This window comes from Spermophilus citellus, assembly GCF_964194105.1.
Source record: "Spermophilus citellus genome assembly, chromosome: 8".
In the NCBI taxonomy this organism is placed as follows: Eukaryota; Metazoa; Chordata; class Mammalia; order Rodentia; family Sciuridae; genus Spermophilus; species Spermophilus citellus.
This window is the reverse complement of record NC_138189.1, coordinates 66,593,489-66,611,242: the sequence shown is the minus strand read 5'-3', so window position 1 is coordinate 66,611,242 and position 17,754 is coordinate 66,593,489. Positions and strand designations below refer to the sequence as shown.

Below are 17,754 nucleotides of genomic sequence, written 5' to 3'. Positions count from 1 at the left end.
GTATAAAATATAACACTGATTATATTTCAAAACATATGTCTCTGAGGTAGAATAAACAAATACATCAAGACAGACTTTTTTTTTTTTTAAATAGAGCGAGGGGGGAGAGAGAGAGAGAGAATTTTAATATTTATTTTTTAGTTATCGGCGGACACAACATCCTTGTTTGTATGTGGTGCTGAGGATCGAACCCGGGCCGCACGCATGCCAGGCGAGCGCGCCACCGCTTGAGCCACATCCCCAGCCCTCAAGACAGACTTTTTAAGGGGAATTTCAACTTTTACTTTGTAATTATTATTATTTTTTCCGGTGGCATTGGGGATCAAACCCAGGGGCATTTTACTACTGAGCTATCTCCAACCCTTATTTTGGGGGGGTGGTACCAGGGATTGAGCTCAGGGGCACTCGACCTCTGAGCCACATTCCCAGCCTATTCTGTATTTTATATTTAGAGACAGGGTCTCACTGAGTTGCTTGGTGCCTTGCTGTTGCTGAGGCTGCCTTTGAACTCGCCACCCTCCTGTCTTAGCCTCCCGAGCTGCTAGGATTACAAGTGTGCATCACTGCGCTCGGATCTTTTTTTATTTTTTGCGACAGGGTCTAAGAAGCTGAGGTTGGCCTCAAACTTGTGATAGTCTTCCCTCTGCCTTCCAAGTTGCTGGAATTACAGGACTGTACCACCACACCCAGCAATCTTTTGTAATTTAAAATTTTATATTAGCATTAACTTTACTTTGTGACACTCAATGACAAAAAAGACATGTTTTATAAGGCAAGTGAGTAATATGTTCTTGTTTCTTTTATCCATTAGCATGCTCCTTTTTGTGAAAATTAGGTACCTGCATGCTTTTCTACTTATCTTTTCAAATGTGTGAGAGAGTGGAGAAAAATTATTCTTAACATGCTTTCCACCTTTGGATTTAAACTCCTAAATTTCTGAGGGACAAATACCATTATGTAATTAAGACAAAATTTTCCATATCCATTGTCTAAATAGACCATTATTTTCTAGTTTATTAATCACATGCTATGATTCTATTAGTCAATCAATATTGGTATGTTTGATTATTTTAGCCTCCCTGAAAACACATCTCAGAAAGAACAGAAGTTGAAATAAAGGCTTCTGATGAGCACTGGGTTCTTCCAACAGGAGTCAAGGGGTGAAGTATCCACCCTATTATATTATTCAAAAGAAATATTTCAAAATCCAGGGACTTGGATAGTAAAAACCACATCACCTTTACTCTTCCCAGACTGCATTTTCCTGCTTGGATATAACACAAAGAACAATCTCATGGTTCACATACTTACCTTCTGTCTGACAAAAGTTTTTCTATTTTAGGGTACCCCGGGACAAGGGGATCTTTGTGGTAACTGCTTTTTACTTTAGCCTAATGTTCAAAGCACAACTTCCATTTTTAAATATGAAACATAAAGGTTTTATAAGTATTTTGCTAACATTCTTAAGAATTATAAACCAAAGCTCTTTAAGGAAATGTAGTTATTTAGCAAAGGAGCCCATGTTTGGGTGATTCTGAATGGTTGTTACTCTTTGAACAAGTCAAAAGTGTATCAGTTCAAATCACTCTTATAGGAGTAACTTCAAAGATAGCACCTGTTGGTGGTCTGTTCTGACAGACTTACTACTTTGTACAGTTTGGAAAACTCAAATTCTATGGGCCATTCCAAGACATGAGCAGAGTTTATAATATTCAGTAAGTCAAAATTGCAAAGTTGTCCACTGTGCAGAATGGTCAATTTATAAAATATGGTAGAGTGAGCTTTAAAAAAAATGTTGACCAAATATTCTTAAGAAAAATGGTAATATGTTTTAAGAGCTCTCATTTTAATGGATATCCTTCATTACTTAGCAAATGTCTAAATTTATTGGTATTAGCGAAACTTAAACATTTGTAATCCTGTAAAGACCCGTGTTTCTTTGACAAAGTCTTCCTTTCAGTTCTTTCTGAATGGTGTCTTAAAGAGTACTGAGCTACATCTTTAGCTCTGATACTTAAGAAACACATTATTATATCCTTTAGTAGCTTTACAAAATGATTGATGGCACAAACTTCTCCATCAAAGAGATGCTCATTTAAATCTACAAAAAGATAAGTATGCCCAGAAAGCTCATGTAATATTTTCTCCTGAAGATACAATTCCCTGTGTTTAGGAACTAGTTCAAAAACTACCATTCTTGAATGGGTTCTTAGAACTTGTTCACAAATATTTATTATCTGACATAGACTTTCTGAAGGAAAATGCAAACCATTCTTCTTTTTAACACATAACAGTGAACCAATTTTAGAGGCTTTAAGATCCGATGCATACAGTGCACTGATACAGTCTTCACAAGTTAAAATAGCTGATAACCTACTTGCAATATAACCAGCACAACAGGTAAGACTTCGCTTTTGATCTGACAGGTCTAGTAATGCCTCACTTAGTGAACAATTAGACCAGTCTTGACAAATATCTTCTTTGTGAAAAAGCGACTTCATAACCCTGACACCATACTGACGTTGAACTGTCCAGAGGGCCAAATCTTTTCTTCGAGCAACTGAAATGTCAAAGATGCTTACTTCACTTAGAAAAACTTCATCTTGAAATCTGTATCTGGTCTCTAAATTATGGTAAGCTTTCTGGAATGCCATGCAGGTAAAGCTGGAGCTGGGTACTAATACCTGCCTAAGCATCTTTAGAAATAATTCCAGATGGTCTTGACTGAATTTGTAAGTCAGGAGATAAGGGAAAGGCATGACTTTTGGGAAAACATAATTTTGGTAGAGCCATTTTAAACTCTCAGCATTAAGCAAAAATCCCAGGAACCCTAATTTCCGCTTACCTTTAAGGATCTGATTATTGCTAGTGTCAGATAATGTAAGAAAAATAGTCTTGGCTTCAATTAATACATGATTTATTTTACTAAAAGTTTCAGGTAACAGAGGTCCTTTAAGACCCTTTCCATAACAGTTTCTGCTATTAAAAACGTCAAACAGGTTGTTAATTAAACGTAAAAAATAGATAGTACCAATACAGTTTTGAAAAGGAGGAAGGCCCACTGACAGCAAATATTCTAATGCGCTGGCTACACTCTCACTAAAGAGTTGAGCAGCACAATTCATTTTCAATACATGATTTTTCAAATTTGCATGTTTTCTTGGGATTCCCTTCATATATGATAATTCCTGTTCTCCTACAGCTACTAATTCCACAAGGTGCTGCCAATGTGCTGTACCATTAATAAATTGAATGCTTTGAAAATTCTGAAATGCATTTCTTATTAATCTCAGCAAGTGGCAAGAATCAAAGAAGTATGCAATCTGTTGACTAGAAGATGAAGGATGCTGAAATGTACACTTCATGTTGTCTCCATCAATATGTATCCCCAATGCTTTTGCCATTTGAACACTGTGAGCTGTAGCATCAGATGTAACAGCCAGAACTGTGATCCCTATGTCACTCAGTTTGCCAATAGTCAGACGAAGCAGCTGAGCTTGCAAGTATCCAGATGTTCTGTTTACAAAAAAGTAACCGAGAGGGGTTCTCCAATGACCAAAAATACCCACTGCCATTAACAAAATGGTTTCTGAGGCAAGTGGTGTTTCATCAGCATCAAGTTTCCCAAGACCAAAGTCCATAAACCCTTGCAAACTGTTACTGCTGGGATCCCACTGAAGTTGTTCCTTGAGAGAGATACCTTTTATGATCAGTGAACAGTACTGATATAGCTGGTCTCCATTCTCTACTCTTTGTTGAAGAAAAGAAAAAATATTGCTGTTGAAACCTGGACTGGGTTTGCATTTGGATAACCACCTAGAAAATATAAAATTAAAACACAAACTTAAATAAGAAAATAAAAAGAAAAAAAGGAACAAGACTTAAATGGTACTAAATGTAACCTCAAATCCCTGTAGAAATAAAAGTCAAGTATCCAAATTATACATTTCAAGAAGATATTCATAGATACAATGAAATAATAAAGAAACACAAACTAGGATCTTAATATGCAAACACACAACATATTTTTCTCATTTCTTCCCTTTTTTTTTTTTTTTGGTACTGGGGATTGAACCCAGGGTTGCTTAACTGCTGAGCCATATTCCCCAGTCTTTTTTATTTTTATTTTGAGAGAGGATCTAACTATTTTCTTAGGGCCTCTATAAATTGCTGAGATTAACTTTGAACTTGCAATCCTCTTGCCTCAGCCATCTAAGTCACTGGGATTACAAGTGTGTACCACCATGCCTGGCTCATTTATTCTTCAAACAGTACACATATCAATTATCTAGCATGTTCTGATCAATCTTTTTACAATATGGATAGTAAACCAGTCTTGTCTGTACATTTACTGAAAGAAGAAACTGAAGAAAGTGGGGGAACCTTTGAGTACATCTAGTATATCTACCTCATTTTACAGATTAGGAATGTGGGAAAAGGGAGTGGTTGAGCAACTTTGCCTGTATTGTGGTATTAGTTATGGACAAATTTGAAACCCAACTTTCCTGATACCCAGACCTTTGGTGCTTTGCTCACTCTTTGCAGCCTCAAAATTACACTGTAAGAAGCTTTAAGGTATCTGCATGTGTTGGTTCTTATACAACGTACCTGCATTATTACCTTAGGAGCTGTTTCATAGTACCCCTGAACTTCCCAGCTGCTAATCAGTCCTTCCTATTATGGTTAGTGTCCATCTTCAGAATTCTTCTTTCTTATAATTTACTATAATTTGTTTCCCAGAAAGAAAGCAGCCATATTTATTTCCGTTGTGATTTTTCCTTTGACTCATGTGCAATTTTATTTTATTTGGGGGGTTCTGGGAATTGAAGCCAAGGGTGCTCTGCAACTGAGCTACATACCCAGTCCTTTCTTATTTTTTATTTTGAGATAGGGTCTCACTAAGTTGCCCAGATTGACCTAGAACTTGCAGTCCCATCTCAGTCAAGACAGGGCTTTCCAAACAGTTTAGTTGCAACCTGGAACCTAGAAGTTTTGTAAATAAAACTCCTACCATGCACTTTCACATACAAAGAAATATAACCTATACTCTAATGGCAATTATGATACAATAAATTGATTTCAGGCACAGATGGTTTTGAGATAGATAAAGTTATAGGATGCAAAAGACATTTTGATAACTATTTAGGAGACAAAAGTATATATCAGTTGTTAATATTTTAAAATACAACAGAAATAGTAACAGTGAGAAAACAGAGTAATGCTACAGCCCATTAGTATGTTGGAAACCCTTCACAGGTATGTCATCAAGTTTTTTTTTTTTAATTTTTTTTTTTAAAGAGAGAGAGAGAGAGAGAGAGAGAGAGAGAGAGAGAGAGAGAGAGAGAGAGAGAATTTTATTTATTTATTAGTTTTTTCGGTGGACACACATCTTTGTTTGTATGTGGTGCTGAGGATCGAACCCGGGCCGCACGCATGCCAGGCCAGCGCGCTACCACTTGAGCCACATCTCCAGCCCCTGTCATCAAGTTTTAACTGTTTAAAATTAATTTATTTTACATTAGTATTCTCAAATGAACATCAAGATGTAAATGTGCTGCATATGCAAGAGTATGCATTGAAACTACTTCATGTCTCTCTGTAAAAGTTTTATTTTAAATGGGATTTTTAAAAAATGCCTTGTTCGGTTGGGCTTGTTTTCTAAATGAAAATCTAAATAGTATCTTAATGTCCACAGGTACTAGAATAGTGTCGTGAAAATCAGGAAGAAAGGTAAGTAGACTGGATTTATTTTGTGAAGGTACATCTAAGAGTTAAACCAAGAGTGTAAGTTACAGCAGCATAGGAGGCAACTGATTTTTCTCAAACTTTCTTCTCTCCCAAAACTGGAGGAAAAAAATTCTGAACATAAAAAATTACATTCTTCTTTTCCTTCTTTTAAAAAAATTATTATTTAAAAAAGTGTAAAAAAAATTTAAAAAAATCGGTTAATATTTCAGGGAGTCTAGGAAACTAGATATGTATGCATACCTAGATGTAGTTTTCAAAAATTATACTGGTTTTTTTTTTTTTTTCGTTTAATGTTGGGAGTCATTTTTCCATGTCTTTAAATATTAGCCTACAATCACATGATTAAGAATATTAACTAAACCATGTTAAAAAACATTTAGGTTGTTTTAATTTTTTAGACAATATAAATAGTGCAATTACATATTAAACACACTTGTTTATGTCATTTGTGTAATTTGTAGGAATAGGATGCAAAGATAATTTATGCATGAATTGGGATAAATTAACTCAACTTTAATAGGAAATTAAAATCAAATTTTGGATCTCAAGTGCACATAATTGGGTGTGTACATTTGAAACTATCCTTCAGAAAGTTCCCACCAATTTTAATTTATATTCTCATCAACATACTTTTAATTAACTAATATCTAGAAGCTTCGTTATGGAATGATTATAGAAAGTTAGCTGGGTGGCTTAAAACTACTTGGGGAAAAAAGGAGTCCTAGAACTCTGTAATACTATCTATTTTTCTGTAAGACTATAAGCTCTTCCCACCATTTTGTTTATTTTTGAGACTCACTGCATCCAACCTATATGAGAAGTTAATTTGTTAAACTGCAGTGAATATGAACAAAGAAAATTAGAAACAGAGGAGTATAACTAAGAAACAAATGTTCTATCACTGTGTAACTATGACCAAAATCACACTAAGTGTATCATTATTATAACAAGGAAATCTAAGGACATGATGACATAATTTCAAAGAATTTATGAAAGTAAGCTACCTTAAAGACCCAAAGCCCTGGAATTAGAAAAATGACTGTTCTGAGAAGGCTGTGGACATAAGTAATCCAAAGAGAATTAAAAAAAGGGTCCAACATCAGCACAGAAAAAAATTAATAAGAGATATGTTTGATGAAGGTAAGCATTAGAGAAAGACAGGTGACAATCAGAAATCAGTGAGATGTACCTACCTAACCAAACCAAGATTTTAAAAAATTTAAGGCTGGCTTGGTTTTTCCTCATCTAACATTAACCATCTATTTGTTTTTTCCATCCAAAAAAACCTAGTTTTGAAAACACTTCTGGTGCCACATTTTCCAAGTAACTTGTTTTTTTCTGGCCTCTAAGATGACTGTGAACATTTCCTCTTCTCGTTCCAAATTTCTAATACCTCCCTCCTCATCTCTCCACTAATAGCTTTATTTCATGGAGAAAATAGAAGCAATTGATCAAAATTCATTTCTCACCACCAAATCTATTACCTTATTTTATCTGTCTCTGCCTCTCTTCTTAATATAATGGATGAACGGTTCCTGTCCTAGCTAAGGTTACTTATTTCCAAAATGGTATTGGATGTTAGCCTCCTGAAATTATCCTTTCTTTTACGAATCACCAATTATCTTTACTCTATCATTCCTACGAACATACAAACATGCTAGAACATCTGCCAAATCAACACCCTTCCTTCTACCAAAGATGTATTTTCCTGCTCTCATTCATAGCAAAACTCCTATAATTTACACACACACACACACACACACACACATATTTTTTATTTGTGTGTATGTGTGTGTGTGTGTGTTTTGTGAGACTTTTGTGAGCCCACTCAAGCCAGTTTCACCTTTCCACCACTCCACTGCAACTGCTTTTGTCAAGATCATCAATGACTTCTAGCTTGCAAAACCCAAGAGTCAATTCTCTGTCCTCATCTTACCTGATCTGATCTCCCAGCAGCATTTGACACAGTGGACTACTCCCTCCTTGAAATACTTTCTACACTTGGCTTCCAGGCCATCACAACCTCCTGGTTTTCCTCCTGCCTCACTGGCCGCTCCTGATCAATAAATATTTATTGAATAAATATTAAATATAATGGTTATAAAGATCTATTACTTAAAGCACAGCTGTCTTAAAATATAGTTTTTTAAATGGAATTGTAATAAAAAACAAATGTTTGACCTTCCAGATTTTCTAGGATAAAATCTAGGTATCAGCAAAATTTTATCAAGAAATAGATTGGAGAAAAAAAAAAGTCTAGGCTGGGGGTGTAGCTCAGTGGTAGAGCACCTACCTGTCTTGGCTCTATCCCCAGCATAGCACAAAGTAAGTCTGGGAGGCTATTTACCAAACTGTTAAGAGTAGTTACCTTATGAGATTAGGGAAGGAGAAAGATTATAGATGTTTTTCATTTTCTAGTATTTAAATACTTACTGTTTGAATGTTTAATAACAAGCATGCATTACTATAACCCTAAACAATGTAACTTAGTTACAGCCAAAGTATCCAAAGAAATAAGGAATGGCATTAGTGGAATTATAAATATAAATGTGCCAGGTTACAACAAAGACTACAAATACCAAACTCCCATGAAGAAAGAAAAGCATGAAATAGAACTACTAGAAAAGACTTAATCTATCTAGGTATTGGTACAGAACTATAGGGAAGGAAGAAAAACATAGAAAATAAAGATGAGAAGTCATGTGAAAGGTCTTACACAGACCATCATGAAAAACCAGTAAGGAATGCTTTAGGTAAAATTAATATGGGAGAGGATTGAACTTAAAAAGGTACAAGACAAGAAATACAAACAAAATGTCTATAAATATGTCTGCTAAGTGATTGACATTTGTAAATAGGTATAACACCAAGCCTATATGATAACCTCACACTAGGAACAGAGTTGGTTTTATTACACAAATATTCACCTCAATGTACGAAATAGCAATTACAATCAAAAAGTCAAAATAATATGAATGTCCAATGGTTAGATAAGGGTTAAATAGGGTAGGACCAACTAATATTATACAGCTATTAAAATTTACCTATGAAGAGTTCAAAATAACAGATAAAAGGCATAAATAATAAAGTGATACAGAAATTTATGTAGAAAAGATCATAACTATGTAAAACCTAATAAATCTATGCACATAAAAAAGACTATAGGAAATACTCTAATGATAATTGTATATGCTGTGTAGAAAAAAAAGTATTCATTTTTTTTCTTCCTTTTCTCTCATTTCCTATTTTTAAATTTTTTTTTTTTTTTTTTTTTTTTGGTATGTAGGAGAATCCCCCTTCATTTCTTAAAAAAGAAAGTCTGTTAAACTAGTGATAAAAAAGAGCCAAGACTGAACATTAAATTTGTAAGACATTACTAGAGAATCATTGTTATTCACTTCACACTGACAATTATAAATGTATCTATATATTCTGACCACAAAACCTGAGAAGATATTTACTAAAATCTGGTCCCTGAACAACTTGCAGTAGCAACAACAGCAGTGCTTACAGAAAATGCAGATTTTTTTTGTGCTTTGCCTTTCATAAATAGTATTAATCAGAACTGTGAAAGATTTTCCAAAATAGTAAGATATTAGAACTACTAAAGCGCACTAGAAATTTCAATATTTCAAGATTCAAATTTTACCACCCAGAGTGTCTCTAACATTTGAGACGCAAAAACCTTTGTCAGCCTATGTGTCCTCATCTTGTGGGTGAAAACATTGCTGTTGTGATAATATGCAAATACTACCTAGAAGTTTTTAAACAGAAAATGGAGTAATTAATGGGAGTATGGATACTAATAGCCTTAATGTACAAAATTCAATAAAAGAACAATTTATTTGTTTCATTTAACATCCAAAAATTAATTACTTACGTTCTGAGGATAGAAGAATGAGGCAGTTTAAGAATCTTTCTTACATAATCATAGACTTTGCTACTACACAAATAGAGTGTACATGCAAACTGTTTCATTTCGGTGGAGTACTCAGCTGTTTCTCGCCAGTTATACATCTCCCAATTAAAATCTGTTAAAATAACATTTATTGTTATAATAAAAAATGGGATAATAAATTTTCAAGTACAGATCACAGCATTTGGATACAAAAATGACTGGACATGAAAATTCAAATACAAATAATCACATTTAAACTGAGTTTGTTCACAAGTTAATATCCGCTCAGGGCACCCTAACCAATTTACCATGCTCATCTCCATCATTCAATAGAAAGAGGGAAGAAAACAGTTACTATTTAAATCATGTTTTACTATTCATTGGCAGCCAGATAAGAAATTTTTAGAGGAAGAGGGAAGAAAATGAAATACTATATTTCACAAGTATGCCATATGCTCTAATCTTGTACCAAAGACAGTTTAGTAATAAATGATTTTTAAGTAATAACAGCACATTTTTTTGAAGCTTCACATAATGGTAATATCCCACTTTTTTGCAAAAAAAAAATTTGGGATAAAAATCTGTAATGAGCCATGCATGGTGGCTCACAAGTTCAATGCCAGTCCTCAGCAATTTAAAGAAGCCCTAAGTACCTTATAGAGACTAAAATTAAAAATAAAAAGGGCTGGGAATGTAGCACAGTGGTAAAGCACACTTGAGTTCAATTCCCAGTATAAAACAAACAAACAGAAAAACAATATAATACCTGCAACCATTATGAAGCGAAATATGGTAACTGGATCAAATTAAGCCTCTAGAGTATGAGAACATTTTTGTTTTATTTTTACCTGGTTACTATTTATCTGAGAGTGAAAATTAAATGAAGAGAACATTTCTAGGGATAGGGTATTATTCAGATTGAAAAGATCATCTTGCCTAACAGTGAAAGAGAAAAGGAAAAAAAAAAAATCTTCTGTTCCTGTGGAGATTCCAATTCTTACTTCAGTTCCCCTCTCTTGGGGAAACAGAATATTCTCCCCTATTTTTCTAGAAATAGGAATAATTCTTTCGCCAGAATATAAATCTAAAATCTCTGCTACTTTCAAAGAATAAGTTGGCAAATCTTATTTTACCCCTCTTCCTGGTTCACATAGAGGACTAAGTAGTCTTTCCATGGATTTACATATCTATAGAATATTTTAGGGAAAAAAATGGGAGACTCATATAATTTCCAAGCTCAAAGACACTTTTGCAAATTATCTAGGTCAACTCTATTGCAACAGGACTTTGGTAATAAATTATGTAGAAATTAAAACTGTTTAGAAACCAGGGGCAGTGGCACATGCCTGTAATCCCAGTGACTTGGGAGGCAGAGGCAGGAGCATCACAAGTCACCGGCCAGTCTCAGCAACTTAAGGAGACCCTCAGCAATTCAGGAAGACCCTGTCTCAAATTTAAAAATAAATTAAAAAAAAAAAAAAAAAAGAACTGGGAATGTAGTTCAGTGCCCCTGCATTTAATCCCCATTACAACAAATAAACAAACAAAAAACCTGTTTATAAAGAATCTGGAGTAGCATAGGTCAAAGCTATTTCAAATAAAGTACAGAAAGTTGTATAAAACCATATGATTTCATTTCTCAGTAGTAGTATTATGCATTATTTTATCATTTAAATACTTCTCTGCTTTTCCTATAATAAATGCTATTTTTATAACTGGAAGAAATATAAAAGGACTTCAAGATTACTTTTCATTCTTCTTGTTTAAACTACTAGGATTTTTTTTTTTTTTTTACTTCCCAGTAGAAAGCATGTTTTCATAAGTAATGGCAAATTAAATATTTAATGGTATTCAGGAAAAAAGTTATTTCGTAAATATTACAGGAACTGGGGGAGATACCTGAAAATTGTGCTCTTAGGAGACACTCTGTTTCTTCAGAAAGTAGTTTTTCTTCTACAAGTGAATCAATTAACTGTAGGCCCTTTCTTTTCTTGATCATCTTGTAGTTTTTTACAGAGATAAGTCTTCTTTTAGACACTTGTAACATTTGTTGCACCTCAGCCAGTTTCTCAGCACCTCCTGTCCAGGGCCTCCTTAAACTATAGTTATGGTCCTCACTAGCAACTTCTTGAGAATTGTCTGGAAGTGGTTGTTTTAGGATTTTCTGTCTTGCTTTACCTTTAAGGTGAACACCCTGAAGAATCTATGACAGAAATATAAAAGTACAGTTATTTTTGAAATCATCAAGCATGAGATTATCTGTAAAAATAGCACTGAACACAAAACATGCACCTGGTTGCTGTGGAGAGTTAGATGTGAAGGAAAGAGTCATAAACTCTGAATTTTTAAAATGTGTAGTATACAGAACAATGCACAAGGTTGTGGTTTGTTTATTCTTTGCACCTACATAGAAGTATTAATGTGATGCTGAAGTTTCTGAAGTAAGTAACTATAGAAAGGTGGTAGTAATTTGGGAAGGCTTCCTGGAAGTGAGTTTTGAATAGTTCTTTGAAGGAACAATAATATGGATTAAGGGAGGGGACAGGAAGTTATTTGTGTAAAAAAGAAGGCATGGAGGGAACAGAGGCTTTGGAATCAGGACTGACCTTTGAATCCCAGTTCCCTTACTCATTAGCTGTCATTTAAACTCCACAATACCTGTGTCCTCATGTGTGAAATGTGGATAAAACAGGGTTGTCTTGAGGATACAATAATATAATTTGCATAAATCTCCTGTTCTAATGCCAGGCCATCAGTGGTCTCAATAAATAGTAGTAATTATTGATTTCACACAAAATTATGAAAGCAGATGTCAGTTTATCAAATTCGAAGTAAGTAAGTATATGTGGTTTGAAAGAATTCAGGGCAGGCAGAAATACATAGATTAATTAACAGGAAGCTCATGGAACATATGAATTTGACATCAACTACCTGGGGAATGAGATAAACAACACTGAAAGAAGGAGACTCCAATGCGTTAAGAGGAAGATAAAACTAATGTCACAATAGAAGTCAAGAGCTAGGCGAGGTGGTACATGCCTGTAATCCCAGCAGCATAAGAGGCTGAGGCAGGAGGAACTCGAGTTCAAAGCCAGAGTCAGCAACAGCAAGGCTCTAAACAACTCAGTGAGACCCTGTCTCTAAATAACGTACAAAATAGGGCTGGGGATGTGGCTCAGTGGCTGAATGCCCCTGAGTTCAATCCCTGGTACCCCCCCCCCCCACCACACACAAAAAAGTCCATGGCCAAAACAAAAACAAAACTAATGTCAGAATAGAAGAGCCAGGAACGGTGGAGCACACCGGTAATCCCAGAGGCTCGGGAAGCTGAAACAGGAGAATCTCAAGTTCAAAGCCAGCCTCAGCGACCCTGGGGCACAAAGCAACTGGTGAGACCCTGTCTCTAAATAAAAATAGGGCTGGTGAAGTGGCTCAATGCCCCTGAGTTCAGTCCTCAGTACCCCCCCAACCAAAAAAAAAAAAAAATAAAAGAACAGAAGAGACTATCACAGATTATGCAAAAAGTGAAAACCATGTTGAAAGGTTACAGTTAAAGGGTAAAAAGTTAAAAACAATAAAAAGAAACAAAAATGTAATGTCAATATGGATGACTCATTCACAGAAACTCATTTTCTATATATTTCTTCCTTATACCAATGCTATTAATTAGGTATATGTTTGATCAAGATCAATAACATTATTAGGAAGAGCCAATAATGAGCTCTTATTCAACAAAAGCCTGACTTTTAAGACTGCTTATACCTACTAGTTGATTTTTGTGATTAAATTTTTTCAAAAGCTCCAAAGCAGAATGCTATTATTACATATAGACTAAAAACAACAAAAAGAAAATTAATTTTTAAAGCGTTTAAAATCCATTACAGGATTTAATACTTGGGATGTTCTCACCTCTGCAAATTCTAGCTGAAATGTGAACTGCCTTGATTTTTTTCAAGGCTCTGTAAAATTTAGCTTTGTTTACAACTGGATTTAAGTACCTTGTATAGAGAAACAGAAGGCACAGCTCCTTTTTTCAGCTTTCTTCTTATGCCATAGGACTCAAAATCACTTTCTTGAAAATGTTTAGAACATAGTATAGCACCTGGTCCTGGAATCCAAATCTTTTTGCTTCTAGGGTCCACACGATTAACAGCTCTGATCCATTTTGAGCGTTGTATGGTATCAGTTGGAAATCTACAGCAATCATATTAAAGTGCCATTAACATGAAGATACTATAGTAATACTACAGTAGTATTTTTATATAAACCCATTTCTTAACTGCTGTCTATAAATATAATATCCAGTCAAGTAAGTTTAAATTATTTGTTTTGAAAGTTCTTTGATTTCTTTTTATGAATTCAGAAGTTCAACAACTAAGGACTTATGTGTTTTAGTTTAATGAGGACAGTTTCTTCTACTTTAAGAGAATCTATTGTCTTTAAATGGTTAAATAATACATGTGGGTGATGACTTTAAATCATGTTCACAAATTCTTTGGCACTCTTCCCTTCAATTATCTTTCAATTCTAATTCTATCTTCTAATTCTCCTCTCCTTGAGTAAGACCAGGAAATACTTTAGCAAAGAATTTTGCTAAAGCAGAAGTGACAGTGAGAAATCAGACACCAGATTATAAAAGGCATAGAAGCTTCCTTCTTTCAACTGAATGCTTTTGCCCTGGGGAAATTATCTGTAGCTTTATAAGCAGTCCTGTGGAGTGGATTTCTTGGGGAGAAATTTAGGCCTCCAGCCAAAGGCCATGGAAATTAGCCTTTTTGAAAACAAATCCTTCAGCCCTAGTCAGGACTTCAGGTAACTGCAATCTTATGAGATACCATCAAATTCATCAAATCCAGCTAATCCACTCCTCAATTTCTAACTCTTAAAAATGTGTTGAGATCATGTTTCCACTGGATTTTGATGTCATTTCCATGGAGCAATGGAAAAAGTACATTCCTTGTCCTGTTTCCCACATTTTTTTAAGGTACCTTTTTTCCCCCTAGCCTTGAACACATATTAAAAAAAAATGTGTGTGTGTGTGTATATACATATATGTATATACACACATATATATATAAATTAGGTATATATATATTTCAAATATATATATATATATATTTCAAATATATATATATCAAATATATATATATATATATATATATATATATATATATATATATATATATATTCATTCTTGCATTTCTCTTATTTTTTTTTAATTCCAGCCAAATTAATGTTTGGAAACTTTTGAAATTAACATAAAGAAAATCACAAACTAGCCCAGTGCAGTAGTTTATGCCTGTAATCCCAGCTACTCAGGAGGCTGAGGCAGAAGGATTGCAAGTTAAAAGCCAGCCTGTTAAATTTAGCAAGATCTTGCCTAAACAATTTTAAAAATAAATAAATAAATAAAAAGGTGCTCAATGGCAGAATGCTGGCTTCAATTCCTAGCACTGAAAGAAAAGAAAATCCCAAAACTACTCTTTTTGTACCCTCCTGTTGGATTCATCTTGGAAACAGACTTATAGATGGTGTATGCCTACATATAACTTTTGCATATTTTAATATTTAAAAGCACACAGTTGGGCTGGGGATGTGGCTCAAGCGGTAGCGCGCTCGCCTGGCATGCGTGCGACCCGGGTTCGATCCTCAGCACCACATACAAACAAAGATGTTGTGTCCGCCGAGAACTAAAAAATAAATATTAAAAATTCTCTCTCTCTCTCTCTCTCTCTCTCTCTCCTCTCTCACTCTCTCTTTAAAAAAATATATTTATTAAAAAAAATAATAAAAAAAAATAAAAGCACACAGTTATTAGGTATTGAGACTGGTGAAAATTTCCTCAGATAATGGTTAGAAACAGAATGGTAAAACAACTTTGAGATACTCTAAATTATTTTAAGAAAGAACATGGAATTGGAAGGCTTATATTTAAGTGTCAATGACTTTTTAGAAGCTGTGTGGTCTTAGATACATGTTTCAATCTGAGTCTTCTCACAGAGCTGTAATAAGATATACATAAAACTACAGATAAATTCCAAAGCACTTTCTAAAGTGTATAATACTATCCAAAGTTTGTTCTTTCCTAGGAAGAATTAATTCCATTTCTGGGATTTTCATTTTACTGTTCCAGGAAAATAAAGATACTTGAACAAGAGCAAACAAAGAATTGTTTTACAAATAAAGGAAAATCACTTTATATTGAATTCTTACCTAATGGATGTTTATGAAGCATTCTAAAAAGCAGGCTTGTTTACCAAATTATGATTAGACCCATCCCTGATGCTAAGCTTCCCAAATGGTAAACCTGGCAAATACATGGAGTAGCTTGGGACACCTGGAGCCCCAGAGTAGTTACTATAAGTGAACTCCAAAGAGTTTTGTCATCTCTCTCTCTCTCAAAGTATTATAGAAGCATTTTGTATGCATAAAATGCCATGGAAAAGGTTGGCAAATACTGCCGAGTAATGAGTATGACTAATGAGATATAGAGTTCTGAAGAAAATTAAATTGGTAATACCTAATTCTAATTTTAAATAATTTGCCTTGCCTTGTGATATATGTATCACAGATTTCAGGGCATGTACTCAGATTTTTACATGGCGAGAGCTCCATGATAAAAAAAAAAAATAGTCTATATGTTTACTGGCTTTAGGCAAGTAAACAGAAGATAGCAGTTTAAAAGAGAAGGGGAACCAACTGATGAGTAAAGGTTAGGAAGAATCAAGAAAGCACACAATTAAAACAACAAAAGACCATCCAAAAGACATAGCCCAAACTCCTTAACCTGGCATTTATTCCTATTTATCTCCTAATTATCTTTCCACTCCTCTACATTTTATCTGCACTCTCCATCTCTTTACCTTCTTCCTTGCCGTTCCTACTTAAGTGCTACCCATCTATCACTCCCTGAAGTTTTTTTTTCTTTTTTGTTACTGACTATTGAACCCCTGAACACTCTGCCACCGAGTTACATTCACATCCACAGGATCTCGCAAGGTTAATGCTCAGGACCTCACTAATTGGCCTTCAATTTGAGATCTTCCTGTGTCTGCCTCCTGACTTGCTGGGATTACAGGTGTGCACCACCGCGCCCGATATGATGCTGTTTATCTTCTTATTAAATTACTTCCATTAGCTCTCTATATCTTATTGATATTTTAATAGGCTACCTCTCGGGGAGTACGCGTCTTCTGTCCGTGAGGATCTATTTTACCTCCTCTTCTACTTCTTGGTGTATCTTTAACATTGATTTGAATGACCTACACCAACCTGCACTATAAATGGGTTCAGATGGGACTACTATGAAATTCTGCTCCCACTCTTGAGCAATATGAAATTTCTTTGACACGACCACATGACCAACCAGAATCCACCCAGAATCGTACCGGCCTGTAGAGCTCGACCAACAATGCCGACAGTTTGCAAGGTTAGGCTGCACAGGCCAAAACTGATCAGTACTCAAGCTCTCAAGAAGCCACGTAGTCTAATGGGGGCGCATGCTTGCAACAGTTTTCCCAACTGTCCTCCCTTCTGATCGCCTCACTTTAAATGAGACCACTGCTTTTGAGTAACCTCACTCAAAATTCATTAGGCAAAGCGCAGTGGGAAAAGATCTGCAATTTGGAAGTAAACATTGAGGAAGAAGTGAGCGAGGAACCCCAACTTCAGACGCTTCTCACTTCCGCTCCCCGCCCCACGACACACACGTCACATCGACGGCGCGACGCAACGCCCGGCCCCGCCCCGCCCCGGCCTACGCTCGCCAGGCTCTGCTGCGAGCTCGATGGCGGCGCGGCTGCTCTCACACGCACTGGTGGAAGGAGAGGCCGCGCTCTCGGCTCAGCACAGTGTCTCGGGTACTGCAGCCCACTGCAAAGCAACTTCGGGTCATCTTGTTACATGGGGCTCCACCTCCAGGCTTCCCACGACAGCTTGAATCACGATAAATTTAACTCCGCCCGTTGACTCCGCGTCTTCGACCTTTATTTATGAGGGAAGGCGGGCTTTACAGGCGAGGCACTCCCACTCTGCCTGTCTGTAGGCTCACCGGTTGACGCCCTAGCCAATCACAGAGCATGGCGTGTAGTAGAGGCCAATCGGAAAGG

The 17,754-nt window shown here is 35.5% G+C and overlaps 1 protein-coding gene across 2 annotated transcripts; it reads right to left on the bottom strand.

Moving 5' to 3' along the window:
• Positions 1–253: 253 nt before the first annotated feature.
• THAP9 (THAP domain containing 9) lies at positions 254–17,753 on the bottom strand. Of its 2 annotated transcripts, XM_081303548.1 has the most exons (5): positions 17,461–17,753; positions 13,645–13,840; positions 11,546–11,849; positions 9,629–9,779; positions 254–3,816 (listed from the first exon to the last, which is right to left on the bottom strand). In XM_081303548.1, the coding sequence occupies exons 1-5, from the start codon at positions 17,538–17,540 to the stop codon at positions 1,842–1,844; spliced, it is 2,706 nt and encodes a 901-aa protein (XP_081159674.1). In that variant the 5' UTR covers positions 17,541–17,753; the 3' UTR covers positions 254–1,841. The 2 variants fall into 2 exon arrangements, with proteins under 2 accessions (XP_081159674.1, XP_081159675.1); XM_081303549.1 differs by lacking the exon at positions 13,645–13,840.
• Position 17,754: the final 1 nt, after the last annotated feature.